The following is a 26,623-nucleotide window of genomic DNA, read 5'->3' as shown; positions in this document are numbered from 1 at the left end:
ATAAGTCTGCCCAGCACTATCCCCCGCCTCCCACCACCAGCTAGAAAGCTGGGGTAAATGAGCTCAGTTTTCTTGTAACTTAATGGCTGCTATGAGAACTGATGAGAAGCAGATGTGAAGGCAGTATGGAGAAAAGCCAAGTAAGAAGTCCAAACATAACATCCCCCTCCCCCACCAGAATAAAAGCAGTAATATCTACATACCTGAGCCTACCCACCAGCAATCATATCGGCAGCAACTGAACTCCCCCCCCCCCCCCCAAACTCTCAAATAAAAGGGATGCACTGGACAGAGAAGAAAGGTCATGAGATCTAGGCAGAAGCCTCCAGAACTGAAGTCCAGAATAACAGCACCGCCAGGAAATATCACAGCCCCAGGTATTACTGACAGCCAGCGACTGCCGAGACAGCTAACGTGTTTGATGGAGATCAAAGGTGCCAAAAGACACTTAAAAATCCACATTTCACCTGCCTTTCTTTTGGAAAACAGTACTATATACAGAGTTCACCTCATGGTCCTCGATCCCTCCCCGAGCGAACCACCACCCCTGTGACCCACAATACTACAGCAAATGAAAGACAGACATAGCTGTAACTTTGTGTGTGTCTCTCTGTGCGTGTGTGTGTGGGGGGGGGGGGGGGGGGCAAGCGCCACTGCCCCAGCGCTCCAGTCAATGTCTGGCCGTCCACAATTAAAAACAGTAAAACAATAAACAGACGGCAGTCGCTCAGCTGATCCCACTGTTTCCAGGGAGGTTCAAAAGCCAAAGGCAGGTCCAGTCTTGTAAGAGAATCCCAGAACTTTACGATCTCAAACTTCCTAACTACACCTTAAAATGTCTCTGTGCCTCAAAACCACCAAACAGACTCTCCAGGTGGCCTGAATTATCAGTACTGGTCCTAAAAGATCACTGGACGAATGCAGATAGCCATTAATTCAGGATCCCATGGCATATTTTGAAAAAAATAAGGGACTTTTACTGCAGTTCTCTAGAGAGTTGGATACAGGAATCTCCAGAGAACTCCAGATAGACTCCAATACAAATATTCGATTTCCATGGTACATAGAGAGAGCAGAACAACCAGGAAACGGAAATGAAAATTCCTCCCCTTCTCTTATTTATTTAGTAGCCGTTGAGCCCGTTAAAATGGGCTAGTATGGGGTTTTGGCGAGGCCCCCTCCCCCCCCCCGAAGTCAACGCTACCGGTCCCCCCCCCTTGAGTCACCGCCACCACCCCTGCACCCGGCCTGGGCCCTCTCTTCGGTATTGAACTTACATCAGCGAAACGCAGGCAGCACGCAGATCAGCTGAGCTCCCGTCGGCCTTCCTTCTCCGCCTGTGTCCCGCCCTCGTGTGACGTAACGTCAGCGAGGGCGGGACACAGGCAGGGAAGAAAGGGCGACGGGAGCTCAGCTGTTCTGCTTGCTGGGTTTCGCCGATGTACGTTCAATACCGAAGACAGTGCTCGGGCCGGGGGGGGGGGGGGGGAAGCGGTAGTGACGTCGGCGGCTTTGCGCAGTTTCCCTCTCTGTCCCGCCCCCATCATCATTAAATATGACCAAAACCGAGCTTCTCATTTTCCCCCCCAAACCCACCTCCCCGCTCCCCCCGTTTTCTATTTCTGTTGATGGCTCTCTCATTCTCCCTGTCTCCTCAGCTCGAAACCTTGGGGTCATCTTTGACTCTTCTCTCTCCTTCTCTGCTCATATCCAGCAGACCGCCAAGACCTGTCGTTTCTTTCTTTACAACATCCGTAAAATCCGCCCCTTTCTTTCCGAGCACTCTACCAAAACCCTCATCCACACCCTTGTCACCTCTCGTTTAGACTACTGCAATCTGCTTCTTGCTGGCCTCCCACTTAGTCACCTCTCCCCTCTCCAGTCAGTTCAAAACTCTGCTGCCCGTCTCATCTTCCGCCAGGGTCGCTTTACTCATACTACCCCTCTCCTCAAGACCCTTCACTGGCTCCCTATCCGTTTTCGCATCCTGTTCAAACTTCTTCTACTAACCTATAAATGTATTCACTCTGCTGCTCCCCAGTATCTCTCCACACTCGTCCTTCCCTACACCCCTTCCCGTGCACTCCGCTCCATGGATAAATCCTTCTTATCTGTTCCCTTCTCCACTACTGCCAACTCCAGACTTCGCGCCTTCTATCTCGCTGCACCCTACGCCTGGAATAAACTTCCTGAGCCCCTACGTCTTGCCCCATCCTTGGCCACCTTTAAATCTAGACTGAAAGCCCACCTCTTTAACATTGCTTTTGACTCGTAACCACTCGCCTCCACCTACCCTCCTCTCCTCCTTCCTGTACACATTAATTGATTTGATTTGCTTACTTTATTTATTTTTTGTCTATTAGATTGTAAGCTCTTTGAGCAGGGACTGTCTTTCTTCTATGTTTGTGCAGCGCTGCGTATACCTTGTAGCGCTATAGAAATGCTAAATAGTAGTAGTAGTAATCACGTATTGACGCGGGGGCGGGACAGAGAGGGAAGTCTCTACTGCGCATTTGCGAGTGAGTACGGTCACTCGCCATTTATATGTTTGATTGGGATTTATTAACCGCCTTTATGAAGAGATTCACTTACAATTTTGTTAACAGCATAACAATAGTAGAATAACCAAGAATAAACATAAATACAATAAATGAAGTAAACAGGAAAACAGTAAATTGAAACCTAATAATAGAACTACCGCAAAACAGTATCAAAAATATACACATTTCACAGCAATGGAATTCAAATGCCAGAGATATAATACAATGTTAAACCTAATAACCATTAGAGCATTCAACTAACACAGATATGATGCTAAAGATTTTCTATAATACATCTTGGACCAAGAGAAGATATGTTGATGGGAACAAGATGCCTGGTACAGTCAGCTGGGATAATTTGATGGTTAACTAAACGCAAGGCAAGTTTTTTTTTTGTACAGTTGAGCAAGAGATAAGGAACTGATCTAAGTTATAGTGTGCGTAGAAAGCTAGCCCAGGTACAGAATGGGTGTATAGACTTTTCTATGTTAATAATCTATGCTTCATTGGACAGAGACATGCACGCCATTCACCATAAATTCTACAAAATATTAAGATATATATATGTACACACAGAGACAGGAGTAAGTGTCTTTGTCCTACGAGGCATAGATTATTAACATAGACTTATATTAGGGAAAAACAAGATTCGAAAGCGCCAAACCCCTACGAGAAAAACTGCACTGGCTCCCAATTAAAGAATGTATTGCTTTCAAAATCTGCACCCTGGTTCATAAAATTATCTACGGCGAAGCCCCGGGATACATGAGGGACCTCATAGACCTACCAACCAGAAACACAACAGGATCAACACGAACATACCTAAATCTCCACCACCCAAGCTGCAAAGGACTCAAATACAAATCAACCTATGCATCCAGCTTCTCCTACATAAGCGCACAACTATGGAACGCACTACCAAACGTCACAAAAAGAATGCACGACCCATCAAACTTCCAGAAATCATTAAAAACCAAGGTGTATCCTAATGATCCAACTTAAACGCCTGAACCCTGCAACACAATGAAATTAATACTCAAACTGGTCATAACTTAACTCTTCCTCCTTAATGTGGTTGTCACTTATGAACTTTTACCGTAATACTACTCTGTATTTGTTATACGGGAATTGACGATCACCATCACGGTACTATGTAAGCCACATTGAGCCTGCAAATAGGTGGGAAAATGTGGGATACAAATGTAACAAATAAAATAAAATACACCCCTGGACACCCTTGTAGGTAAAAACAATGATTAATCACGGTCATACCCACATCTTCTAATGCTGAAGAAATGTATAGAGAGCTGCATGACAGCAAGAGCCATACTCCGGATACTGATCTAAGAAGGGGAGTGTTACCCTCAACAGTTTAACTCGGGGGTCCTTTTAATAAACCGCATAAGTGTCTACGCGTGCCCAACGCGTGCCAAAATGGAGTTACCAACCAACTACTGTGTGGCTCTTGCGGTAATTTCATTTTTTGGCGCGTATCCGATACACACGTCTGAAAAATATTTTTTTAATGTTCTGACGCACGTAGCGGACGCGTGCAGGTCATTACCGGCCAAATTCTTTACCGCTAGGTCTGTGGCTAAGGTCTCAGACCCAAAATGGACGCACAGCAATTTTGATTTTGCTGCACGCCCATTTTCAGCAGAGAAAGAAAAGGGGGCCTTTTTTACAGGTGTGCTGAAAAATGATTCTGAGCGCCCAAAACCCGCGCCTACTCTACCGCAGTCCATTTTTCAGTGCGCCTTTTTGTAAAAGGGCCCCTCAGTCTGTAAAACTCGTCTGCCCTCCTTTACTTCCAAGCTCATACAATGGCCGCTTGTTCTTCAATTTCAGGTCACTGTAAACACATTTTGTCAGCTCTTTATCGGGGGGGGGGGGGGGGGGGGGGGGGGGGGGGTTACAATAACCCAAGAGACTGTCCAGACCTGTCAGCCTAGATTCAACCACCTGTGAGAAATACCAGGGCAGTAAGCAACCACCACGACCCCCCCCCCCCCCCCCAGACACTTGTCTTCGAAGATCCCTCTATTAATGAGCCAATCGATCGCTAGGATTAAAGTGACAAGGGAAATGCAGGCATTTTCATTTCCATTACATGCAGCGTCAATGCTGCAGAAATATCTTGATGGATGGGATGTGAAGTACTCATCGGGGAAAAATAAAAGTCCAAAGATCAATTTACAGGCGGGGGGGGGGGGGGGGGGGGGGGTCCAGGGAGTCAGGTTGAAGCATCTGCCATTTCCAGAGGCAAAGTGAGGTGGGAGAAAGGGGGAAAAGAGCAGGAGGAAAGCCAAACTGATCACTTGTAAGGCAGGAGGCCTGGAAGAGGCTTTTATTCCACCCCCCCCCCCCCCATCCCTTTCCTGCTGCTTGTCAGTGTGAAATCTTTCTCCTTCCTAATTCCTGAGCTCTCTTAGAAAGCCAGAGTGGTGCCCTCTGGCCCTGGGAGACTTCAGTCTGTGTTCTTTAAAATATATTTTATTAATTAAGTCCTAAAAAAGGTTCTGATATGGGGTTGGGGGGGGGGGCTCACCCACATTTTTGTTTAACCACAGTACCCCCTCCCCATTTAAGAAACAGACCAATCTCTGGTCTTTAAGAAGAACCATGTGAGGGTAACTCGGACTCACTCATTCTCATTATAAAATTTAGGCCCATTTCCAGGCAGTCCCCTTTCCCCACCCTGTATCTTTGACTCTCCCAGCTACAAGATTTACACATATGAGAAAGTTCACCCCCAACCATCCTGAGAAACCTCCAGTCAGTGGTTATCAAGATATCCACACCAAATATGCAAGAGAAATGTATATTCAATCAATGCATGCACATCTCTCTCATTAATATTCACCGTGGATGTCCTGAAAACCCGACTGGCTGGGGTGCCTCCAGGACCAAGCTTGGGCACCCCGGGTTAAACAGATCAGAGATTCCCAAACCTGGTCCTGGAGGCACCCCAGTCAGTTAGGTTTTCAGGATATCCACAATGAATATTCATGAAAGAGTTTTGCATGCACAATGTGGATATCCTGAAAATCTGACTGGCTGCGGGTTCCTCCAGGAGAGATTTGGGAACTACTGAACACTTCTGGCAGGCAAGGGATTCTTAAAAGCTCAGGTGTGATTTATTCAATTCATAACAGCCTGAATATAGCAGGAGTCAGAAATATTCTGTGTAACTGAAACAGAAATTTGCTCCCTCCACAACAGAGGAGACCTGGGAATTCAGAGTTGTCTAGTTACCCAATTCCAGGAGGGAGACTTTCTGAACTTACATCCGAGATTCTGCTCATTGAAATCAGTGCTACAGGCCCATAATGCGTCAGGAAAGGGATGTTAGAAATCCTGAAGTGGAGGAGTAGCCTAGTGGTTAGTGCAGTGGACTTTGATCCTGGGGAACTGGGTTCAATTCCCGCTGCAGCTCCTTGTGACTCTGGGCAAGTCACTTAACCCTCCATTGCCCCTGGTACAAAATAAGTACCTGAATAGATGTAAACCGCTTTGAATGTAGTTGCAAAAAACCTCAGACAGGCAGTATATCAAGTCCCATTTCCCTGAACTGGCCTCAAAACTTAGCCATTCTGGGGAATTACACTAATCAATCTAAAATAAAGTGCAACAGAACATAATCTGAAAGATTTAGGATGCAGACTTGATGGTTTTGTTGCATGGCACCAAACTTCCACATGCCAGGCCCAATAATTAAAAAACAGAGAGGGCAAACAGGTGGTGTAAGGCATGCAGCTCCGATGGAGCGGAGAGCTGGCACACGAGCAGAACACTCTTCACACTTATTAAAACCAAAGACTACTTCAATAAAAATGTTGAAATATAAAACCAAAGACTACCATAAGTGGGCCCGACCTGAGCCTCCAGGGGTCACTGGGTGCAGCAGCATATATGCAAGCCATGTAATGTACAGCCAACTCTGCCCAAAACCCATTTCCCGATCCTGGGAAAGAGATAGGAAGTTCACCGCCGAGCCGCACAGGGGACACCAGCTGACCTTACCACTACCAAGTCCTTTAAACTGACAGCTCCCAGCGTTACCTTGAGATGAAACAAGTTCCAAAATAAAATGACGGGTACCCCTCTTGAGGCTGAAGGGTTTTAGCCCATGGTCAGACCAGATGTAGGTGAGATGTTTTCACTCAGCCACTTACTCCAAGAAGGTCTCACCCAGAAATAGTTCATGACCCTCTATTTCTCCCTTACCGAGTGGCTCTTTAATTATTTTCCTGGTTCATTTTCTAATCTTTCTACAATGATAAGAGGAACAGAGTAAAGGAGGGACCTTCCACTGCTCTGCAGGGGTCACAGAGGAGGGCAAAATCCAGCTCCTCTGTGAGAATTCTCTAGCTATTACAAGAATGGAGAGCTTTTGAATTTTATTACCTGCCAATAGCCTAACAATGACAGCTGTTTCTGCTCCTTTGCGGGCCTAACTCTCCTAATGGGAAAGGGAAGGGAAAATAGGACTTGATATACTGCCTTTCTGTGGTTTTTGCAACTACATTCAAAGTGATTTACATAGTATATACAGGTACTTATTTGCCCAGAGTCAGAAGCAGCTGCAGTGGGAATCAAACCCTGTCCCCCAGGATCAAAGTCTGCTGCATTAACCACTAGGCTACTCCTCCACTCCTTACTCTTTGGGGGTTCCGGAATCTTGCTATTCTTTCCGGTTCTACATGGAATGTTGCTACTCTTTGAGATTCTGCCTGGAATCTTGTAAATGGGACTTGATCTACTGCCTTTCTGTGATTTTTGCAACTACATTCAAAGCAATTTGTACCTGGGACAATGGAGGGTTAAGTGACTTCCCAAAGAGTCACAAGGAGCCGCAGTGGGAATTGAACCCAGTTCCTCAGGATCAAAGTCCTCTGCACTCCTTACTCTTTGGGATTCTGGAATCTTGCTATTCTTTGGGGGTCTACATGGAATGTTCCTACTCTGAGATTGTGCCTGGAATCTTGTTAATGGGACTTGATATACCACCTTTCTGTGGTTTTTACATAGTATGCATAGTATATACAGGTACTTATTTGTACCTGGGGCAATGGAGGGTTAAATGACTTGCCCACAGTCCCAAGGAGGTGTAGTGGGAATCAAACCCCAGTTCCCCAGGGTCAAAGTCTGCTGCACTAACCACTAGGCTACTCCTCCACTCTCCTAATGGGTCTCAGGAGATGGTCTGGTGTAAGGCATAGCACTGCCATGAACAGTGGATCTACCCTGACAGCATAACTCTCATATGTGCACTGCCTGGAGCCTGAGCAGAGAATCCACGATTTATTCACCGAGGTCCCCAGCCAACATCCCTTAGAGAGTCCACAATTCATTGACTGGGGTCTCCAGCACAAGGAAAGCTTCCCAGGAGCTGAAGTCAGGAAGACGGCTGCATTCCCATAGGGATAGGGAGGATAAAGGAGGCTGCATTTCAGCATAGCCAGTCTCAACACTTGGTTATGGTGAAATGCTCAACGGTGAGATTTACACAGTAATACACCCCACCTAGACCTAAAGGGCTTTTAATACATTCAGGCCTGGTGCGTTCCAAAAGCTGTGAAAGGTTTCCTCTGCCTCCAGTGCTCTCTGATTAGAGCAGGTCTGGAGACTCAGCAGGTTGAGGGGGGGGGGGGGGGGTCTAGGAGACAGCCAGGGTTGGGGGCACCACTCAGAGGAAAGCAACCTGTTTCTGTTACAGAAATGGCACTTGGAGGAGTTGGCTTTTGTTACTTCAACATAAGAGGGGCAAAGTACTACTACTACTATTTAGCATTTCTATAGCGCTACAAGGCATACGCAGCGCTGCACAAACATAGAAGAAAGACAGTCCCTGCTCAAAGAGCTTACAATCTAATAGACAAAAAATAAATAAAGTAAGCAAATCAAATCAATTAATGTGGACGGGAAGGAAGAGAGGAGGGTAGGTGGAGGCGAGTGGTTACAAGTGGTTACGAGTCAAAAGCAATGTTAAAGAGGTGGGCTTTCAGTCTAGATTTAAAGGTGGCCAAGGATGGGGCAAGACGTAGGGGCTCAGGAAGTTTATTCCAGGCGTAGGGTGCAGCGAGACAGAAGGTGCGAAGTCTGGAGTTGGCAGTAGCGGAGAAGGGAACAGATAAGAAGGATTTATCCATGGAGCGGTGCACGGGAAGGGGTGTAGGGAAGGACGAGTGTGGAGAGAGACTGGGGAGCAGCAGAGTGAGTACATTTATAGGTTAGTAGAAGAAGTTTGAACAGGATGCGAAAACGGATAGGGAGCCAGTGAAGGGTCTTGAGGAGAGGGGTAGTATGAGTAAAGCAACCCTGACGGAAGACAAGACGGGCAGCAGAGTTTTGAACCGATTGGAGATGGGAGAGATGACTAAGTGGGAGGCCTGCAAGAAGCAGATTGCAGTAGTCTAAACGAGAGGTGACAAGGGTGTGGATGAGGGTTTTGGTAGAGTGCTCGGAAAGAAAGGGGCGGATTTTACGGATGTTGTAAAGAAAGAAACGACAGGTCTTGGCAATCTGCTGGATATGAGCAGAGAAGGAGAGAGAAGAGTCAAAGATGACCCCAAGGTTTCGAGCTGAGACAGGGAGAATGAGAGAGCCATCAACAGAAATAGAAAACGGGGGGAGCGGGGAGGTGGGTTTGAGGGGGAAAATGAGAAGCTCGCGTTTGGTCATATTTAATTTCAGTCAAGTGTAGCAAACAGGTCTGGATTTTAGGATCAAGAAAAAGATTTAGGTGTCACTGTAGATAATACGCTGAAATCTTCTGATCAGTGTGTGGCGGTGGCCAAAAAAGCAAACTGGATGCTATGAATTATCAGGAAAGGGATGGATGGTGAAGAAGGCCTTTGTATCAATCCATGGTGCGTCCGCACCTTGAGTATTGCGTTCAGTTCTGGTCGCCTATCTCAAAAAAGATATAGCGGAATTAGAAAAGGTTCAAAGAAGAGCGACCAAATTGATAAAGGGGATGGAACTCCTCTCATATGAGGAAAGGCTAAAGAGGTTAGGGCTCTTCGGCTTGGAAGAGATGGAAGAGGGGAGATATGATTGAGGTCTACAAATTCCTGAGTGGTGTAGAACGAGTAGAAGTAAATCGATTTTTCACTTGTTCCAAAAGTACAAAGACTAGGGGACCCTTGAGGAAGTTACATGGAAATTCTTTTAAAACAAATAGGAGGAAATATTTTTTCACTCAACGAATAGTTCATCTCTGGAACTCTTTGCAGGAGGATGTAGTAACAGCACTTGGCGTATCTGGATTTAAAAAAGGTTTGGATACGTTCCTAGAGCAAAAGGCCATGACATAGGGAAGCAACTGCTTAGCCCAGGATTGGTAGAATGGAATGTTGCTACTAATAGGGTTTCTGCCAGGTACTTGTGACCTGGCTTGGCCACTGTTTGGAAAACAGGATACTGGGCTAGATGGACCATTGGTCTGACCCAGTATGGCCACTCTTATGTTCTTATGAATATACAACAGATGGGAAGCAGGTTAATGAGTCTCACCTGTGTCATTAAACAAAGAAAAGAAAAAGCAGTGACGGCCAAGAGGGAAGAACACAGCAAAGGAGTCCAAATGTGTGTAATCCAGGGATTATTGGCAAAAAATCAAGCATTCTGGCGTGCAAATGACCCGACACAGCCATGTTTCAGCATGTGTCACCAGCCAGCTCTATCCAAAAATGGTAAATATGTGCGAAAAGGATGTCATTGTTTTAGCGACAGTGGTAATATTTTTCAACAAGATCAAAGAAGCTTACTACTACTTAACATTTCTAGAGCGCTACTAGGGTTACACAGCGCTGTACAATTTAACAAAGAGAGACAGTCCCTGCTCATAAAGCTTACAATCTAATAGACAAGTGAATGGTCGGTCCGATAGGGGCAGTCAAATTGGGGCAATCTGGATTCACTGAACGGTAAGGGTTAGGTGCCGAACGCAGCATTGAAGAGGTGGGCTTTAAGCAAAGACTTGAAGACGGGCAGGGAGGGGGCTTAGAAGTGTTTTGGATAGGACAGACCCGTGATGCAGGCGATCATCCTGGATTCCTTGGCTGTGTTTTTCCCCTCCTCTTGATCATCACTACTTTTATTTCCTTTATTGGATTCAACACGGTGGAGACCTTCCTCCCACATCTTTTCATGCAGCGTGACCTCCCTAGACCCTAGGACTAAAACTGCCCATCCCGGCATACAGCATTAAACGCTGGAAAAGACGCCAACAGTCCTATAAAAGGAGGTGCCCACGTTTGGACATTTCTGCAAAGGGCAGTTAAGGACGGCCAAAATTAGACGTTTCTATGAGAAAGAGGTCTTGAATTTTGGACGCCCTTAACTGCCCCCTTGAGAAACGTCCAAAAGTTGGACATCCTCAACTGCCCCGTCACAGGGTTGCTTTGGGGGGAATGGGGGGGGGGGGCCTGCTTGCGCTAAGAACCCTCGAGTGCGTTGTTTCACGCACTCGAGGGCTCTGATCATGGGGCGGTTGCAAACACTGGCGCTAGTATGGCGCTAACAGCCTCAAGTGCCAGCGTTTGATCACCTGCCTGTAGAACAGCTGAAGCGAACAATGACCCGCCCAAGCCCCTCCCACTTGAACTCCCCTGAGCGTTACACACACACTTTCTAGAGTAGGATCATAACCACCGCAGATTAGAGCTAGTTAAGGTCAATTATTGATAGTTATCACTAATCAAGTAATTAATTTATGTGCACAAGTGGTATTATTCCGTGACTATGCACGCCGTTTCTAGAATTAGAGGGAAACTGCTCTGGGTCACACAGTGAATGGTGGTGGAGAGACTGGAATCCAGTTAACATCTCTGTGGTCTCACTGTTAGATATGTGACATTAGTGAGTCTTTAAAACGGGGAAAGTCATTTTATCGCTAAAGTCCCAGGAATGCTAGTTTTTAATTCTTACACTACAGACTTCTCGGCTAGATAAAGTGTACTTAGAGCAGGGGTTCCCAAACTTGTCCTGTCAGGTTTTCAGGCTATCCACAATGTATATTCGAGACAGATTCGACTGCATCCCCTCCACTGACCGGCTGGTGATTCTAGCAAAGTCTTTTGACACAGTTCTGAACAGGTGACTTACAAATAAACTCCGTGCCCTCGGAACGGGCCCTGAAGTGACTGTATGGACTGGAAACTGAGTGGGAGGTGCCAAGGGGTAGTAATAAACGCACCACACTCTTGAGGAAAGGGACCTTACCACACGGACCGGTGCTTTTTAAATGTTTTTGTAAGCGATATTGCTGAAGGCTGTCTGGTAAGGTTTACCTCTGTGGAGGATATCGAAATCTGTAACAGGGTACACATATCGCCATTTCGGCATAATGTAAGCCACATTGAGCCTGCAAAGAGGTGGGAAAATGTGGGATACAAATGCAGCAAATAAATGTGAATACCAGGAGGAGGGATCTAGTAAAGCTTGAAGAATGGTTCAAAATTCAGCAGCTAAGATTTAATGCTAAAAAATGCAAAGTCATGAATTTGGGCTGCAAAAACCTAAGGGAGCAGTATAGTTTAGGGGATGAAGTACTTTTGTGCGTGAAAGAGGCATGGGACTTGGGTGTGATCACATTCGATGATCGTAAGGTGGCCAAACAGGTAGAAAAGGCGACAGTGAGAGCCAAAAGGACGCCTGGGTTCATAGGGAGAGGAATGGCCAATAGGAAAGAGGTGATGATGCCCCTGTAAAAGACTCTGACGAGACCTCATTTACAACACTGCGTACAATTCTGGAGACCAAACCTTCAAAGAGATATTAAACAGGATGGAGTCGGTCCAGAGGACAGCTAATAAAACGATCAGGCAGTTCTGAATAGGTCTCCGCAATTTAGGAACTAGGATGCTGGTAAGGGCAAAAATGTTCATACAATGGGGGAACACTCAAAGCAGAAGGCGGAGATATGATAGAGACATCTAAATACCTCCATGACATGAATGCACAGGAGGTGGGTCTCTTTCAACTGAAAGCAGAAAGCTGGAATGAGGGGCATAAGATGAAGGCGAAAGGGGACAGACTTCTTTATAGAAAAGGGTGGTGAATGCATGGAACAGCCCACTGGAGGGGGTAGAGATGAAGAAAGCTTGGGACCAGCACGTAGATTGTCTAAGGGAGAAGGAGGGTCTGTAGAGCTTAGTAATTGGATGGATGAACAGACTGGGTAGGCCGTATGGTCTTCATTTGCTGTCAGTTGCTACGTTTCTAAGCACAGGGGGGATCTCTAAGGGAGAGGAAAGCGCTGTAGTCTAGTAATCCGTATGGACGGACCATATGGTCTTTATCTGCTGTCATTCTCTCTGTTTCTATGACTATCACCTTCTGTATTCCCGAGGAATGGATGTGGGGTGCACAAGCATTTGTGTAATGGGTGGTGTAAAGAAACCATACCAAAAAAAAAAAAAAACCCCAACCCATCAGCATAAGCACAAAGTCAAATGTATTGCTCTAGACTGTTCTATGAAATACTTTCTCCAAGATACTCAGGAACTTGAGACCGTCCCCTCCCTCACAACAGAAATGACCTACTCGGGGCAGGGGTTAATACCAAGAAGAATCCATCCAGCCCTACCCCTCTGACAATTCACTGGTGCCCGCCTTTCTCAGGAAGGAAGAAAAGCCAGGGAAAGCCTTTGATGTCAGAAATCCCAGAGGCATGTTAAGCTTAAGTAAAAGGCTCCAGGTCATCCACAGCTAAGTCAGTCAGATCTTGTTCCTTTTCCTTGAAAAAAAGGGGGGGGGGGAGAAGGAGTGATCATCAGATGGGAATACATCTGCTGTTCAGAAAGAACACTGGTTCTGTGTCACTGGGGGGGTCTCTTAAGGGCCAAAGCAGTTTCACCCAGTGCCACCATGAAAGAATAAAGGAGAAAACAGTTCAGGGTGGGTATTAGGTTATTATTTTTAAAAACGCTTATTGGTGAAATGACTCACAGGCTGACAAAAAGGGCAGCTTAAACCCTGCTGGGAGAGCAGGAAGGTTTACAGCAGGGGAGGAGAGGGCGGTCATGTGCACAGTTCTGTTTGTTCATGGTTTGCAACAGATTTGGGAGCAGGCAGCCAGGAAGGATGTAGGTCAGAGGGCCACAGCATTGTAGGGAAGCTTTAGACAAGTCAACAACTCTGGCAAAATAAAAGCGCTATTGTGCCATTCCCAACCAGGGAGGTACCCCAGTCCTCAAATACCCTATTCTTTAAGCAGGGTTGAGGGCATGCAGATAAAAAGCACTGCAGAGCCCCTTCCATCCCAAGCAAAGCAGCCTCCCTTCCCCCACCCCTACATATGAGAATCCAGCCTTTATCAATACAATCGGGCCAAACACACAGCAAGGAAAAGCCAATTCCGCCTACCTTTCACTTGAGTATCATATTCACCTATGATTTCCTTATCCTTCTTGAATTTTGCAGGCGACGTCATGTTTTCTTGTGGATAAGGCAGACAATCGCTTGGATTAGATCCTCACCCCCCAAATAATAATCATCCAAATAAGGCAACGAAAACAAAAAAATATATATATTATTTTTTTATATTGCAATCCGCACTCTCTCCGTGTTTGCTCGTTGCAACGTGGCCCCGGGAGGAATCGGTCAATCCATAGGGAGGGGAAAGACCTGCAGCCCCCAGAGGCTCCTCAGCTCACTGACATGAAGAGAGCAACTCCTTCCGCATCTGACAACGGCGAAGCTCAGCTCTTGTGCTTCCAAGCTCAGGCCAAATCCTGCAGCAACTCCCCCTCAAAAGATTGCAAGGACTGCTCAGCTTTTCTTGTCTTGCCTTCCCTGCAAAGAAAGCAAAAAGGAGGTGAAGATGTCACCCGGGGAGGAGGAGAGAAATGCATGCATGCAAGCAAGCCACAGGCGTTTGCAAAAACGTCCAAATCCCACAGCCACCCGGGTCACGTCCCGGTGCCCTCTCGGCACACCCGGGTCACCGCCCAGTGCCCTCTCTGCAGGGGGGGGGGGGGGGGGGGGAGAACAAACGCAAACCAGGTGGTGGCAAAACGGGAAAGGATAAGACGCGCAGCCACCTGTTAACGAAACGACAGTCGTTGCATTGGGAGATTACGAAAATCACAGCATTTGCAAGAAAACCACCTTCCAATAATAACGCTATTAATCTCTACCAACAACGAGCTCTATTAATATCATTTTAGGAAGGGAAGCACTCGTTTCCTCTAATTGTTTTCAATTTGATCTGCTGAGGAATCTTCTCTGCATCAGAAGATCTGAAGCAGAGGCGCTGCCAGCGAAAAGGGGCAGGGGGGGGGGAAGGGACCACCGGGCCCCTCCATAAAGCCGATCGCCATCAAAGGAAACATGTGGCCAGAGGCTCAGGCTGCGGCAGGAAATGTCTCTTTTTGGTGAACAAAAGTCCAGGCTGCTTTATGCAACAAAAGATTTCGAAAATCGTACAACTCAAAATCTGAACCTTAACGCGCACATTTATGCGCGGTGCATTTATCCACTAAAATTCGAGCAAACGGCTGATAACATTTGTTGAACAATACACAGCGAGCTACAATTACGCAGCAGCACAAGATAGCCGAGAACATTTGATGATGTGGGATTGGAACACAGATCTCGGAGTTTCACAGCCCAGCTGTTATCTGCCCCCCCCCCCCCCCAAAACGAATCATAGCATTAAAATTAAAAGTTTATTAAGAGACCCCGAAACTCCTTACAACTTAATCAAGTACTTTACACGTACACACATAAGAGCTGCGGTGCAAACAATACACAGGCGCCTTGAATCAGGCATTTAAAGGTCAGCAAACCAGTTCCAGATAACTTTTTGTTTTTTTCAGCAGCCACCGGTTTGCGGATCTTTAACTCTACCAGCCCTCAGCCAACTTCCAGGGCGATCACCATACTTCATTCACGTTTTAAACGATCCTTTTCAAGGGTAGGAAAAAGGTGGCCAGTAAATCACGTCCATCTAAAAAAAAAAAAAAAAAAAAATCCGGGCAGATGCAGCAAAAGCACCCGATGCAGGACATGCACGGGTGCTGCAATGCATGATGCACGTGGGGCTGCAGGTCCTGCACCGCCCTGCAGCCACTTCACTAGCCCTAGTTCTTACCGTGCTCCTCCGCAACCCCTTCTTCACTCTCCCGGACGCTTCATCATTCCTTCACCTTTTCTCTTGCTAAAAAGGCCAAAGGCAGAACTTTCCTTTTTTTCCCCCAGAAACTCCAAAACCAAGGGGTGCAGCTAACCCCGCCCCCTGAGCCTCTTAGACCAATAGCAGCTTCCACAGGGGCTGAGCGACAAACCATAGAACCAAGAGAAAAGAGGACTTCTTCCGAGGGGGCGTTTTCTCCTGGGCTGCGCCTCTACGGGTGATTGATGGGCCGTTCGTCCAATCGAACATCGGGAAAGAGCGGGACCAAGGCAAGTGGGGCGCGCCTTCATCTTACTCGACCAATCGGAAGCCTTGCGCGGAACGTGCCGCGCGGCTCCGGGAACGCGATTTGCCAGATGGTCCCCGCTATTGATGTGTAGGTTGAGGTGCAGGCAGAACCAATCAGAAGGCGAGGCGGGGCTCTGCTCGGCCAATGGGATTCCGGGCGTTGACAATTCAAATAGTGTTGTGTTGCTGCTGCACAGTGAGAGCGCCGGTGCGATCAGATGTTGTTTTGGTGTCCGATAACAACGCTCTGGAGTGGTCGAGTGTGTGTGTGTTTAAGGCTCGCGCAGCCGGTGACGCGTTGTGAAGCTGCTCCAGGGTTTCCACGGTCGCCTGTTGCGGATTCCTCCCCCCTGAGTCGCGCACAGGTCGCGATATCGAGTGTTGCGATTGAAGAGTTTAGCCTGCGATATAAGAAAATTGTTGTATCATTATGTCGTGATATATCATGACACATAGACAGAGTTGTTGCAACTGACTTGCTTGAGCTGTCACGACTGACACGAAGGATGTGTCGTGCTTAGCACGCTTAAGCTGTGGTCTAAACGAAGAGTGTGGTGGCTCACTCACTTGGCCCTAGATATAAGGAGAATATCGTGACTGGTGTACTTAAGGCATGATATAAGGGAAGCTTCACAGTTTGAGGTGCATGGACTGCAATAGAAGGTTATTGTGAGTGTGGTGTAAGGAGTGATTGGTGCACTTAAAGCTGTGATAGATTGATATGATTTAAAACATTTCTAGCCTGGTTACAATAAAACAAACAAAAACAGACCACAAAACAAAACTCAGATAGTCCCTAAGGAGAGTGTCTGGACTGACATAGACCTACCATCTAAAAAGGCTGCTCCTTATTGAAGGCGGTGATGTTATCTAGTGTCTAACCGACCTGCCATATACTGCAGACCATTTGCAGCCACACAGGGATTGACTTTGTTTTCTTTTTAAGTGCCAGAGCTGGAGTCATGTCTACCAGTACTTATAATTTTAAGAATAGATGCGTTTCAGTCTTATGCTGCACCTTTTGCCAGCATGTTCTCAGCTCTAGGGGTATGAAGGCCGTGCTGCTGGCTGACAGTGTGACGGAATTCTATTCCACTGATATTCCCCCTTCCGAGTAAGTAACCTGCACACATGGCCGGAGTTGAAATGAATGTGGGGAGATGAATAATTTGGTACCTTGTGTAGTATTGGCTGTGGGTGGAGGAGGTCCAGCCCATGTTTTCTCCCAAAATAAAACATACAAATTGTGAGAAAAATCTTCAGAGAAGAATTCAAATATGATCTTAAAATCAACTTTGACAAATCAGGGCCTGCGGAGATCAAAAAATGGGCTGTTCAGGTACTTAGGTACCTGTACTAGGTGTTCATCTTTCTGTTTCTGAATGAATATTCTCGTTTTCACTCTTTTCCTTTCTTGCTGTGCGTGAAAGGAGAGTGGTATCCTTTAGCTTGTTTCCAAGCTGTAAGCACTCACATCTTTATACACTGGCTTACTATCACACTTACTAGTACTTTTGGGTATGAGCGTGCTCCATTGCCTCACGCAAAAGATTCCTTGCAAAGTCCGGCCTACCATTAGGTGTCCTGTTTCTGCATTACCTGAGTCCTCAGGTTGATAAAGTCAACAAGTGTTATTCTTGCACTGTTCCTGCCCCCAGTACTACTGGGCACCCTTGGCGAACCTTCAACCTTACACCCCCCTCAATTTTCAGGGCCTTAGATCATGTCATAATTGTAGAATTTATGATCATCCTACAATAACTGTATAAAAAAACCAGGCATCATACTTAATATTAAACTTTGATTTACAGATAAAAGTATGCGCTCGTAGTTCTTTGAGTCTGTGTGGTTGTGAGAAATCTATTGTGTTTTACTTCTGCCCTAGGCTATCGCCTAGTCATGGCTAATGGGCTGGCTGGCTCTACTTGGGAGAATTCTGCCCAGGCACTGGCAGCTCTTCTCCATTTCTCTTCTTCCTCCCTGCCCCCCATCATTTAGCAGTGTACATCAAGCCATATTATCATTTTCTACTGCCCAACGCCCAATTGGTTATTTGAAACGCACAGGCCTCAGTACAGTCTGGTGGTTCAAATGAGCAGTCAGGCCTAGAATAGCAGAAGAGGAAGACATGGCCTGATGTGTAGCCATTTACCTCCTCCTCTTGCTGCACAATTGGGGTAGGGAGGGAAGATAGACCAGACTGGGGGAAGGAGGTGGTTCTTGAGTAGGTTGCATAGAAGAGCATTCTTGGAGATGTACTATGGGTATGTGCGGAGCCAGTCTGAGGGTGTGCCTTGAGAGGGAGGGGGACAGAAGGAGGGTGAGGTGGGGTATGTCCTTGTGAAAGAAGAAGGGGGGGTCATGTATGTGGGACAGGGAGAAAAAAGGCAGAGTGGGAGTAGGTGTGTGGGAGAGGGTCAGGGGAGACCTTGGGAACAGAGAATTAAGGGTCTTGCTGGGAGTTCGAGGGCTAGAGAAGAGGGGTGAAAGGGAGGGGCGGGTGAGAATTACAGATAGAGCAAGGGAGATGGGAAAGGTCAAGCTTGACAGGAAAAAGGGGGGGGGGATTGGGGGAGGAGTCAGGCCTTACGATGGGGGAATTCTGCAACGTTGATTTGTAACTTTTGTCCAGAATTCCCCCAGGAGTATGAAGTGGGAGAGGAGGGCAGGGAATTAGGATGAAGGTGTCCAACTTCTGCTATTCTTAGACATAGAAGCTTTCAGCAGGAATTGAAGGGTACATCCTACTGATTAACATAATAGCTGAAAAACAGGGATTTTTTCCTGGAATGCTCCTGTTTTGAGTATGCTGGGATCCATCTTTTGCTGGGCTGTACTAAGTGGTGTATTACATTTTGCTTTCAGTGCTGTGGACTTTGTTGGGAGCTGTTATTTCACAGACACTTGCCGGTGCAAACTGAAGGATGTAGCGTGTTTGAAGTGGTAAGTCAAGGATCTTCTCTTGTTTTTATGGCCATAGAGTAGTGTAGAGCTCGTACACTGAAACATAATCCCTCTAGTCAGTTTTTCAACAAATTCACATCTGATTGTTGCTTGGTAGATGTATTTCTTGTACTAAAAAAAAAAAGTGATTTTGTACACTGAAAGGGAGCTACTGCTTCCAACATCAAGATGACGGTGTCAAGCGGAAGTCCTACAACTTATAGTCTAAAGGGTGTAGTTATCAATGTGAAAAATGGAAAGCACTGCTATATCTAATAAAAGTGAGCCAAGTATAGGACAGTCAAGCCATTGTGACATCACTGGTGCAGTTACCAGAGACTGAAACTTTTCACATTAAGGGGAGGAGGGTGGTAGCCATGTTAGTCCACTCTTAAGGTTACCAATAGAAATCAAACAAAATAAAACATGGAAAAGAAAATAAGATGATACCTTTTTTATTGGACAAAACTTAATACATTTCTTGATTAGCTTTCGAAGGTTGCCCTTCTTCCTCAGATCGGAAATAAGCAAATGTGCTAGCTGACAGTGTATATAAGTGAAAACCTTCAAGCATTACTATGACAGTCTGACAGGGTGGGAGGATGGGGGTGGGTCGGAGGTATGCATGCGGACATCGAAGCATATCTTTGATATTCTAACAGGATGGATGTGGATAGGTGAGGGGTGGAGAGAAATACAGCTTTATGGTTTATAATGGGAAAGTTATGAAGAGGGCTGTTAGGATGTGTTCGTTTACCATTAACTCCTTCTATAGCACAGGTCCTATTTTATTAAATATGACATAACTGGTGTGAACAGTAAAACAACACATTTTAATAGTAGCCCACACTGCTAACTTCCCCCCTTAATTAAAGAAAAAGAAATGTCTCTAGCAGTGGAAATCACTGTTACATGTAATAACCAAGTACATGACAATCAAACCATTGACAGCATTGGTGAATGAGGCATTATGACATCACAATATCTGCTCCGGTTAAATCACTGCTTTGAGTCCTTTACAGCTAGGGTTAAACCTTACCAGACAGCCCATCAGCAATATCACTTACAAAAATGTTAAAAAGAAACAACCAAACCTTGTGGGACACTACTGGTTACATCCTTTTCCTCAAAATGAGCTCTATTTACCACTACCCTCTGTCAACCTTCCATTCAACCGGTTCCTAACCAGTCAGTCACTTTAGGGCTCATACTGAGAGCACTCGGTTTATTTGTCGTCTATGCGGAGCCATGTCAAAGGTTTGCTAAACTCTAAATACACCACATCTAGTGCTCTCCCTCGATCCACCTCTCCGATCACCCAGTTAAAAGAAATTAATCAGGTTGTCTGACAAGATCGGCCTCTAGTGAAACCATGTTGCTTCGGGTCCTGTAATCCATTGGATTCCAAAAACGTTTTTAATTTACTTACCACAGAAGTCGCTTACCACCCTGTAGTTCCCAACCTCTTCCTTATTTCCGCTTTTGTGGAGAGGGACCACTTCTGCACTTCTTCAGTCCTCTGGGACCACTTCAGATTCTAGAGAAGCATTGACAAAGGTCAGCCAGCCAGTGGCGTTCCTAGAGGGGCTGACACCCGGGGCGGATCGCCAATGCGCCCCACCCTCCCGGGTGCAGCGCCCCCCCCCTGGTGAAAGGACAGCCCCCCACCCCAGTGAAAGAACCCCCCCAGGTGCACGCCGGTGGGGGGGGGGGTGCCGTGCGCCGGTCAGCGTCGTTAGTTTCCTTGCTCTCTCTGCCCCGCAACAGGTTACTTCCTGTTCCGGGGCAGAGGGAGCATGGAAACGAACGACACTGACCGGTGCGCCAGCACCCCCCCCCCAGCGGCATGCACCCGGGGAGGACTGCCCCCCCCCCCCTTGGTACGTCACTGCAGTCAGCAGAGCTGCTAGAACTTCCCTAAGTTCCTTCAGTACCCTCGGATGTAGCGATCCAGCCCCATCGCTTTGTCCACCTTTCGTTTAGCCAGCTCCTCACAAACAGTCCTCTGTAAATCATTCATGGACCACATTGCCACTCATATTTCTGTTTGTCTTCTGTGGTCCTGCAGCTGTGAACACAGAACAGAAATATTTGTTAAGCAATTCCGCCTTAATTTTATCAGCTTCTGTGTTATTTGGGCTTCTATCCCGCTACCTTTTCAGTTCTTAGTGATTTACACACATCTTAAAGGGATATGGAGATCAGAACATTCCTCTGAGAATTACAATAGTTGTTTTGGAAACGAGCAGAAATCTAAATATAGTACGTATTTCTTGAATAAGCAAGTTTTTATCTTCTTTCGGAACATGAGATGATTGTAAAGGCGAAAACTTACCGTCAATGTCTTTCTGAAGTCTGGCCACTTGAACGGCAAGAGATTTGTCAAAGAACGCTAGTCTCTTCTTATTCTTAGGTGAGGGGAACGTGAAAAAAATGAGCAGCTTCCCGTCTCCTTGTTCTGGTGGAGGTTGCGAAACAGAAATGAGCAAGCAAGGAGCTAGGCTTCAGTCTTTGTAGTGTTTTAAAGAGGAAGCACACCAGATTGAAAGATACTTCTCGCCTCAATGGGGAGCCAGTGTAGTTTGATATAAAAAGGAGAGACAGTGTCAAATTTTGATAACCCGAAGATTAGTCCGATTGCCGTAATTTGAATGGCTTCAAGTCTCTTGAGTAAGGTCTTTCAGCAGCCCAAGTATTTGAAATTGCAGTAATCAAGATACGATAGAACCAGCACATCACCAATCATTCATATTGACTGATTTCAAAGTACTTTCGAATGGTATAGTGCTTTCTCATTACAAAGAAACATTTTTTGGCTAAGGCATTAATTTGTGCCTTCAGGGAAAGAGCAGTCGATTTGAACGCCTAGGAGTTTAATGGTCGGAGAAAGAGTATAGTCCACTTGATTGATGGTAATCAACTTAAGTGTTTGTTTTTCCCCTTCACCGTTGAGTTTCACACTGCTACTTTTGCACTTTCTCCTATCATTAACATATCTGAAAAAAAAAAAGTCTTGTTCCCCATTCTACTGTATTGGCCATTTTTTTCCCTTCTATTTGCATCTTTGCTTTCCTGACTACTCTCCTAGCTTCTCTTTGATTTTCCAGATATTGTCGCCTGTCTTCCTCTTTCAGTAATCTCTTGTAGTTTATCGGGTGCTTCGTTGAAACAGCCATGGTCAATTGTGTCTCAGGGTAGCAGGGGATGTGTGAGTGGGTGACTGAGTGAGTGGGCGGGCATAGGATGTGTAGTGACTGATGGTGTGTGTGTGTGTGAGGTGCAAGCCAGCTTCCATGGGAGAGTTTTCCTGTTTATCTATAGAGATACAAGAGTAGGATGTCACAGGGTTGGTACTAGCATCTATCTGTGTCGGTGGCTGTGGGCATGTACGCGTCTCTTTCCCTCGTGCTCTCGCGTCCTCTCTCTCACACTCTCCCTCCTTCCTTTCCACCCACCTGCGCAATCTCCTTCCCCTGCTATCCATTTTTGCACTGTCTTACCTGCCACTTGCCTTCCTCTCTAATCCTGCTCTTTCTCTGTCACGGCCCCTCTCGCCTTAGCTGCAGGACCCAGGGACTCCTAGTTCTTCAGGCTGCTGTGTTGCCCTGCTCTTCAAGGTGGAGTAAATAGACAGATGTATGGCCCCCTCCTCAAAAGATGCTGTTACTAAAAATTAGAGGGCTTCATTGTACAAGGGAGAAAGGTCTCTTTCAACTGAAAGGAAGTTCTGGAACGAGAGGGCATAAGATGAAGTTGAAGGAAGATAGACTCAAAAGTAAGGTGGTGGAGGTGAGGACTGTCTGAATTCAAGAAACCATGGGCCAGGCCTGTGGGATTGGGGAGGAAGAGAAAGCTGGTGATAAGGATGGGCAGGCTGGATAGTCTTTTCCCATCATTTTCATGTGATTTGTGCATGTTCTCATCTTGTGTTCTAGTGGCAACATTGTGGGCTACCACGTCATAGTCCCCTGCAAGTCCTGCCTCCTCTCCTGTAACAATGGCCATTTTTGGATGTTTCACGGCAAGGCTGTTTTTGGTGTCAACAGATTGGATCCATCTGGTAAGAAAAGCTTTCTTTAATAGGCATCTTGAGATAAGACCAGAACACACTGCATGATTGGCCTGTGTAGCTGGGCCTTGCTCAAAACCCAGCTTGGCTCTGGAATTTTCTTTAAGGATATCCAGTACCCAAAGCAGAACAGAATATTTTGCGTTGTGCTGCTCATTTAGGTCATTATATCATCTGTGTCCTCTGCCTGAGATTGGTGAGATGTCGACTTCAGAATTGGGCTTGGATTGGATTTATTAACTTGATATACTGTTTAATACCAAAGTTTTTTTAAAGCAGTTTACAAAAAATAATATGCTAAAACAGTAAAACTACTGGAATGGAGGAGTGGCCTAGTGGTTAGAGCACCGGTCTTGCAATCCAGAGGTGGCCGGTTCAAATCCCACTGCTGCTCCTTGTGATCTTAACCCTCCCAGGCACAAACTTAGATTGTGAGTCCTCCTGGGACAGAGAAATATCCAGAGTACCTGAATGTAACTCACCTTGAGCTACTACTGAAAAAGGTGTCAGCAAAATCCAAATAAATAAATAAAATCAGAAAACTAAGTAAAATTAGTTTCAAAAAGCCGGGCTTTCAATACTGTATGGAACCCTAGGTAATGCCATACTTCTATAACAAGGCTCTCTTTCTAGTAGAAGTCAGTTTGATCACTTGATGTGAAGGGAGTTGCAGTAAACTTCGCTGTAAGGAGCGAAGGAAAAACCGCTGGGGATCTGGTTGAACCAAAGTTTCTTAAAGATATTCTGGAGAGTGCAAAAAGACAGCCTTGTAAACCAGACACAAAAATCTTAAAAAACAATTCTGACAGCCAATGCGGTTCCTTCAAATTGGTGTTATGTGATCACTTCTCTTCCCCCTGACTACTAAACGTGCAGGCAGTGTTTTGTTCAAGCTGAAGCCTCTTCTGGCTGGTTAAGGTCGATCCCCGATACAAGGAATTAGAATAGAACTGATGCAAAGCACAACTTATGGGGTTTAACTGAAAGTCAGCCCAGGGAAACAGCTGGTGGATGTTTTCTTTCATTCTTATATTGAAAGATACATGTACTGCGCCCTAGTAAGTCCTAACAAATGAAATCAAGCACTTTAGTGATAGTTAACTAATATACAGACAGGCCTTCTGTTTAAAATAAAAACAAGCAGTCTAGAAACTTAGAGGGTAGCAACCAAACTGAAAAGCTGGTTTCAAAGTATACTTAGTTTAGTTATGTAGAAACTTTGCTTGGCCACCTTTCACTGGATTCAACAGAACGGATTAAAGCCTACAGATAACATGTCCAGAGTAAAAAAGGGAAATGCAACTACATTCAAAGCGGTTTACATAGTATTTACAGGTACTTATTTGTACCAGGGGCAATGGAGGGTTAAGTCACTTGCTTGGAGTCACAGGGAGCTGCAGTGGGAATTGAACCTAGTTCCCCCAGGATCCAAGTCTGCTGCACTAACCACTAGGCTACTCCTGCACTAGCAACATTCCATCTATAATCTGAAATAGTGGAATAGCAACATTAAATGTAGAATCTCAAATAGCAACAGAATCTCAATAGTAGCAACATTCCATGTAGAATCTCAAATAGGGAAAGGGAAATGGGACTTGATTTACCGCCTTTCTGAGGTTTTTGCAACTACATTCAAAGCGGTTTACGGATATTCAGGTACTTATTTTGTACCAGGGGCAATGGAGGGTTAAGTGACTTGCCCAGAGTCACAAGGAGCTGCAGTGGGAATTGAACCCAGTTCCCCAGGATCAAAGTCCACTGCACTAACCACTAGGCTACTCCACAATACATTATCGGTTAGAGACAAATAAACAGAGGAAATGTGGACATTCGGGAGCTCATTTTCAAAGCACTTACATACATAAGTACCATAGGTTACATAGATGCTTTGAAAATTAGCCTCTATATACCATTGACAACACGAAGGTGGGCAAATCCTGACGTAACACTTTATCTGTCTCATTAGTTAAAAATGTCGTGCGATCTTTCACAGTCTGAAAAGATCCTCATTAAGACATAGCCGTGCCAAGCGCTAGTAATAAATCTACGTAGACGATTGTCAGGATTCCAGGTTATGTCTGCAACTTGTGGTATCATATCAGAACGTTAAGTATGAGTTTCTTCATTCCCTTCACTGGGCTCTAAAATTGGGGAGGGACCCCTTTAAGAGCCAGTTTTCAGTAAGTCTAGAACAATCGTCACATACTCCCAGTATAGCTCCCCAACAGATTTACTGGTGGCAGTGCAAAGTACTAGATATGGTTGAGGTTCACAGAGAGACATCTGTATCCATCCCCAGAACAGAGGTGCTAAGACGTTTTCCAGACGAAGCCAGTCCATCCCTTTCTAGGGATGCGAAACCCTCTTGAGCCAGCTGGACTTCACTATGGGAGTTTGAGACTGTTTACTTTTCATTTCAGGTATGAACTTGCTTCTGTGGGGAAACCTACCCGACACTGAAGAAAAGGAATCGGAGCAATCATTCAGCCTCTCCGAGGAAGAGTGCATCAGATAAAAATATCCACACTTCTGGTGCCTTGTTCTCATCTCTGTGGTTGTCAGAACTATGAACTGTACCTGTGAAATGCAAGCGTTTCCCGACTGCCTGCCAATCCTGAGTGAGGTTGGTTGAGGGATCTCCGTAGCCACAGGTACCGCCTCCTCCCGGGGTCCATGAACCTGTCCTCAAAGTGAGCTGTGCTCCAAAGAGGAGAACGAGGAGGGAGGACAGAAGGAAAGAGCTTTTTGTTAGCAGATTGCTCCGTGGTCATCTGCACACCTGGATCATCTTTCCTGGTGTCTGGTTTATGACATCCCGATTTCCCCCTGCTGCTTTTTGGCTGTTTTGGATATGGTTTGCTGTGCATATCTTTCTGTAATTCGGAGGAGCAGTTAGGATATCGGCACTTCGTGATCGAAGCAGATGCCTCGCTCTTGAAACAGACTAACAGCCGCAGTGCTTCCTCTGTGGACATTTCTCTGTTAGGACAGTGCATGTTTGTTCCTAAGACAGTATTATCATGGGTTTTGTGTCTACAGTACAGCTCCAAAAGCCTCCTTTGTGTTAATAGGCCTGGAGTGGAGGAGTAGCCTAGTGGTTAGTGCAGCGGACTCTGATTCTGAGGAACTGGGTTCGATTTTTTTTTTTGTTACATTTGTTCCCCGCGCTTTCCCACTCATGGCAGGCTCAATGCGGCAATGGAGGGTTAAGTGACTTGCCCAGAGTCACAAGGAGCTGCCTGTGCCTGAAGTGGGAATCAAACTCAGTTCCCCAGGACCAGAGTCCACCACCCTAACAACTAGGCCACTCCTCCACCACTGCAGCTCCTTGTGACTGTGGGCAAGTCACTTAACCCTCCAATGCCCCAGGTACAAAATAAGTACCTGAATATATGTAAACCGCTTTGAATGTAGATGCAAAGAAAGGCAGTATATCAAGTCCCCTTTCCCTTTATATACCTCTGTTAGACGTCCCATTACGAGGGGGCCTGGGAATGTGAGCACCAGTCTGCTCTGATGTGGTTTAGAAAAGGGGACCCTTAACCCCTCCCCCCTTACTTCCTAAACTCCTAGTCCCTGCAGTAAATCAGATTGCAGAGTCTCTTTTTGGCTTGATAGACTTTATCTGGGTGAACAGAT

General features: G+C 46.0%; 2 protein-coding genes across 6 annotated transcripts in view; one reads left to right on the top strand and one right to left on the bottom strand.

The window, feature by feature from the left end:
- SRGAP2 (SLIT-ROBO Rho GTPase activating protein 2) overlaps positions 1-15,721 on the bottom strand; it is a 144,968-nt gene extending 129,247 nt beyond the window's left edge. For 3 of the 5 annotated variants that reach the window (XM_030220874.1, XM_030220882.1, XM_030220877.1), the window contains exons 1-3: positions 15,643-15,721; positions 15,434-15,498; positions 13,914-14,342 (exon numbers count right to left, since the gene is read on the bottom strand). In XM_030220874.1, coding sequence (XP_030076734.1) covers positions 13,914-13,980 — 67 coding nt within the window. In that variant the 5' untranslated portion in view covers positions 13,981-14,342; positions 15,434-15,498; positions 15,643-15,721. Of the gene's footprint in view, positions 1-13,913; positions 14,343-15,398; positions 15,499-15,642 lie in introns of all 5 variants that reach the window. The other 2 variants (XM_030220876.1, XM_030220875.1) reach the window with 2 other exon arrangements.
- Positions 15,722-16,436: 715 nt separating this feature from the next.
- On the top strand, positions 16,437-26,072 carry FAM72A (family with sequence similarity 72 member A). Its single transcript, XM_030220883.1, has 4 exons — positions 16,437-17,086; positions 18,838-18,915; positions 22,851-22,975; positions 25,405-26,072. The coding sequence occupies exons 1-4, from the start codon at positions 16,935-16,937 to the stop codon at positions 25,497-25,499; spliced, it is 450 nt and encodes a 149-aa protein (XP_030076743.1). The 5' UTR covers positions 16,437-16,934; the 3' UTR covers positions 25,500-26,072.
- Positions 26,073-26,623: the final 551 nt, after the last annotated feature.

This window comes from Microcaecilia unicolor, chromosome 12 (assembly GCF_901765095.1).
Source record: "Microcaecilia unicolor chromosome 12, aMicUni1.1, whole genome shotgun sequence".
NCBI lineage: Eukaryota > Metazoa > Chordata > Amphibia > Gymnophiona > Siphonopidae > Microcaecilia > Microcaecilia unicolor.
The sequence above is the reverse complement of the archived record's forward strand: the minus strand, read 5'-3'. Positions and strand labels throughout refer to the sequence as shown.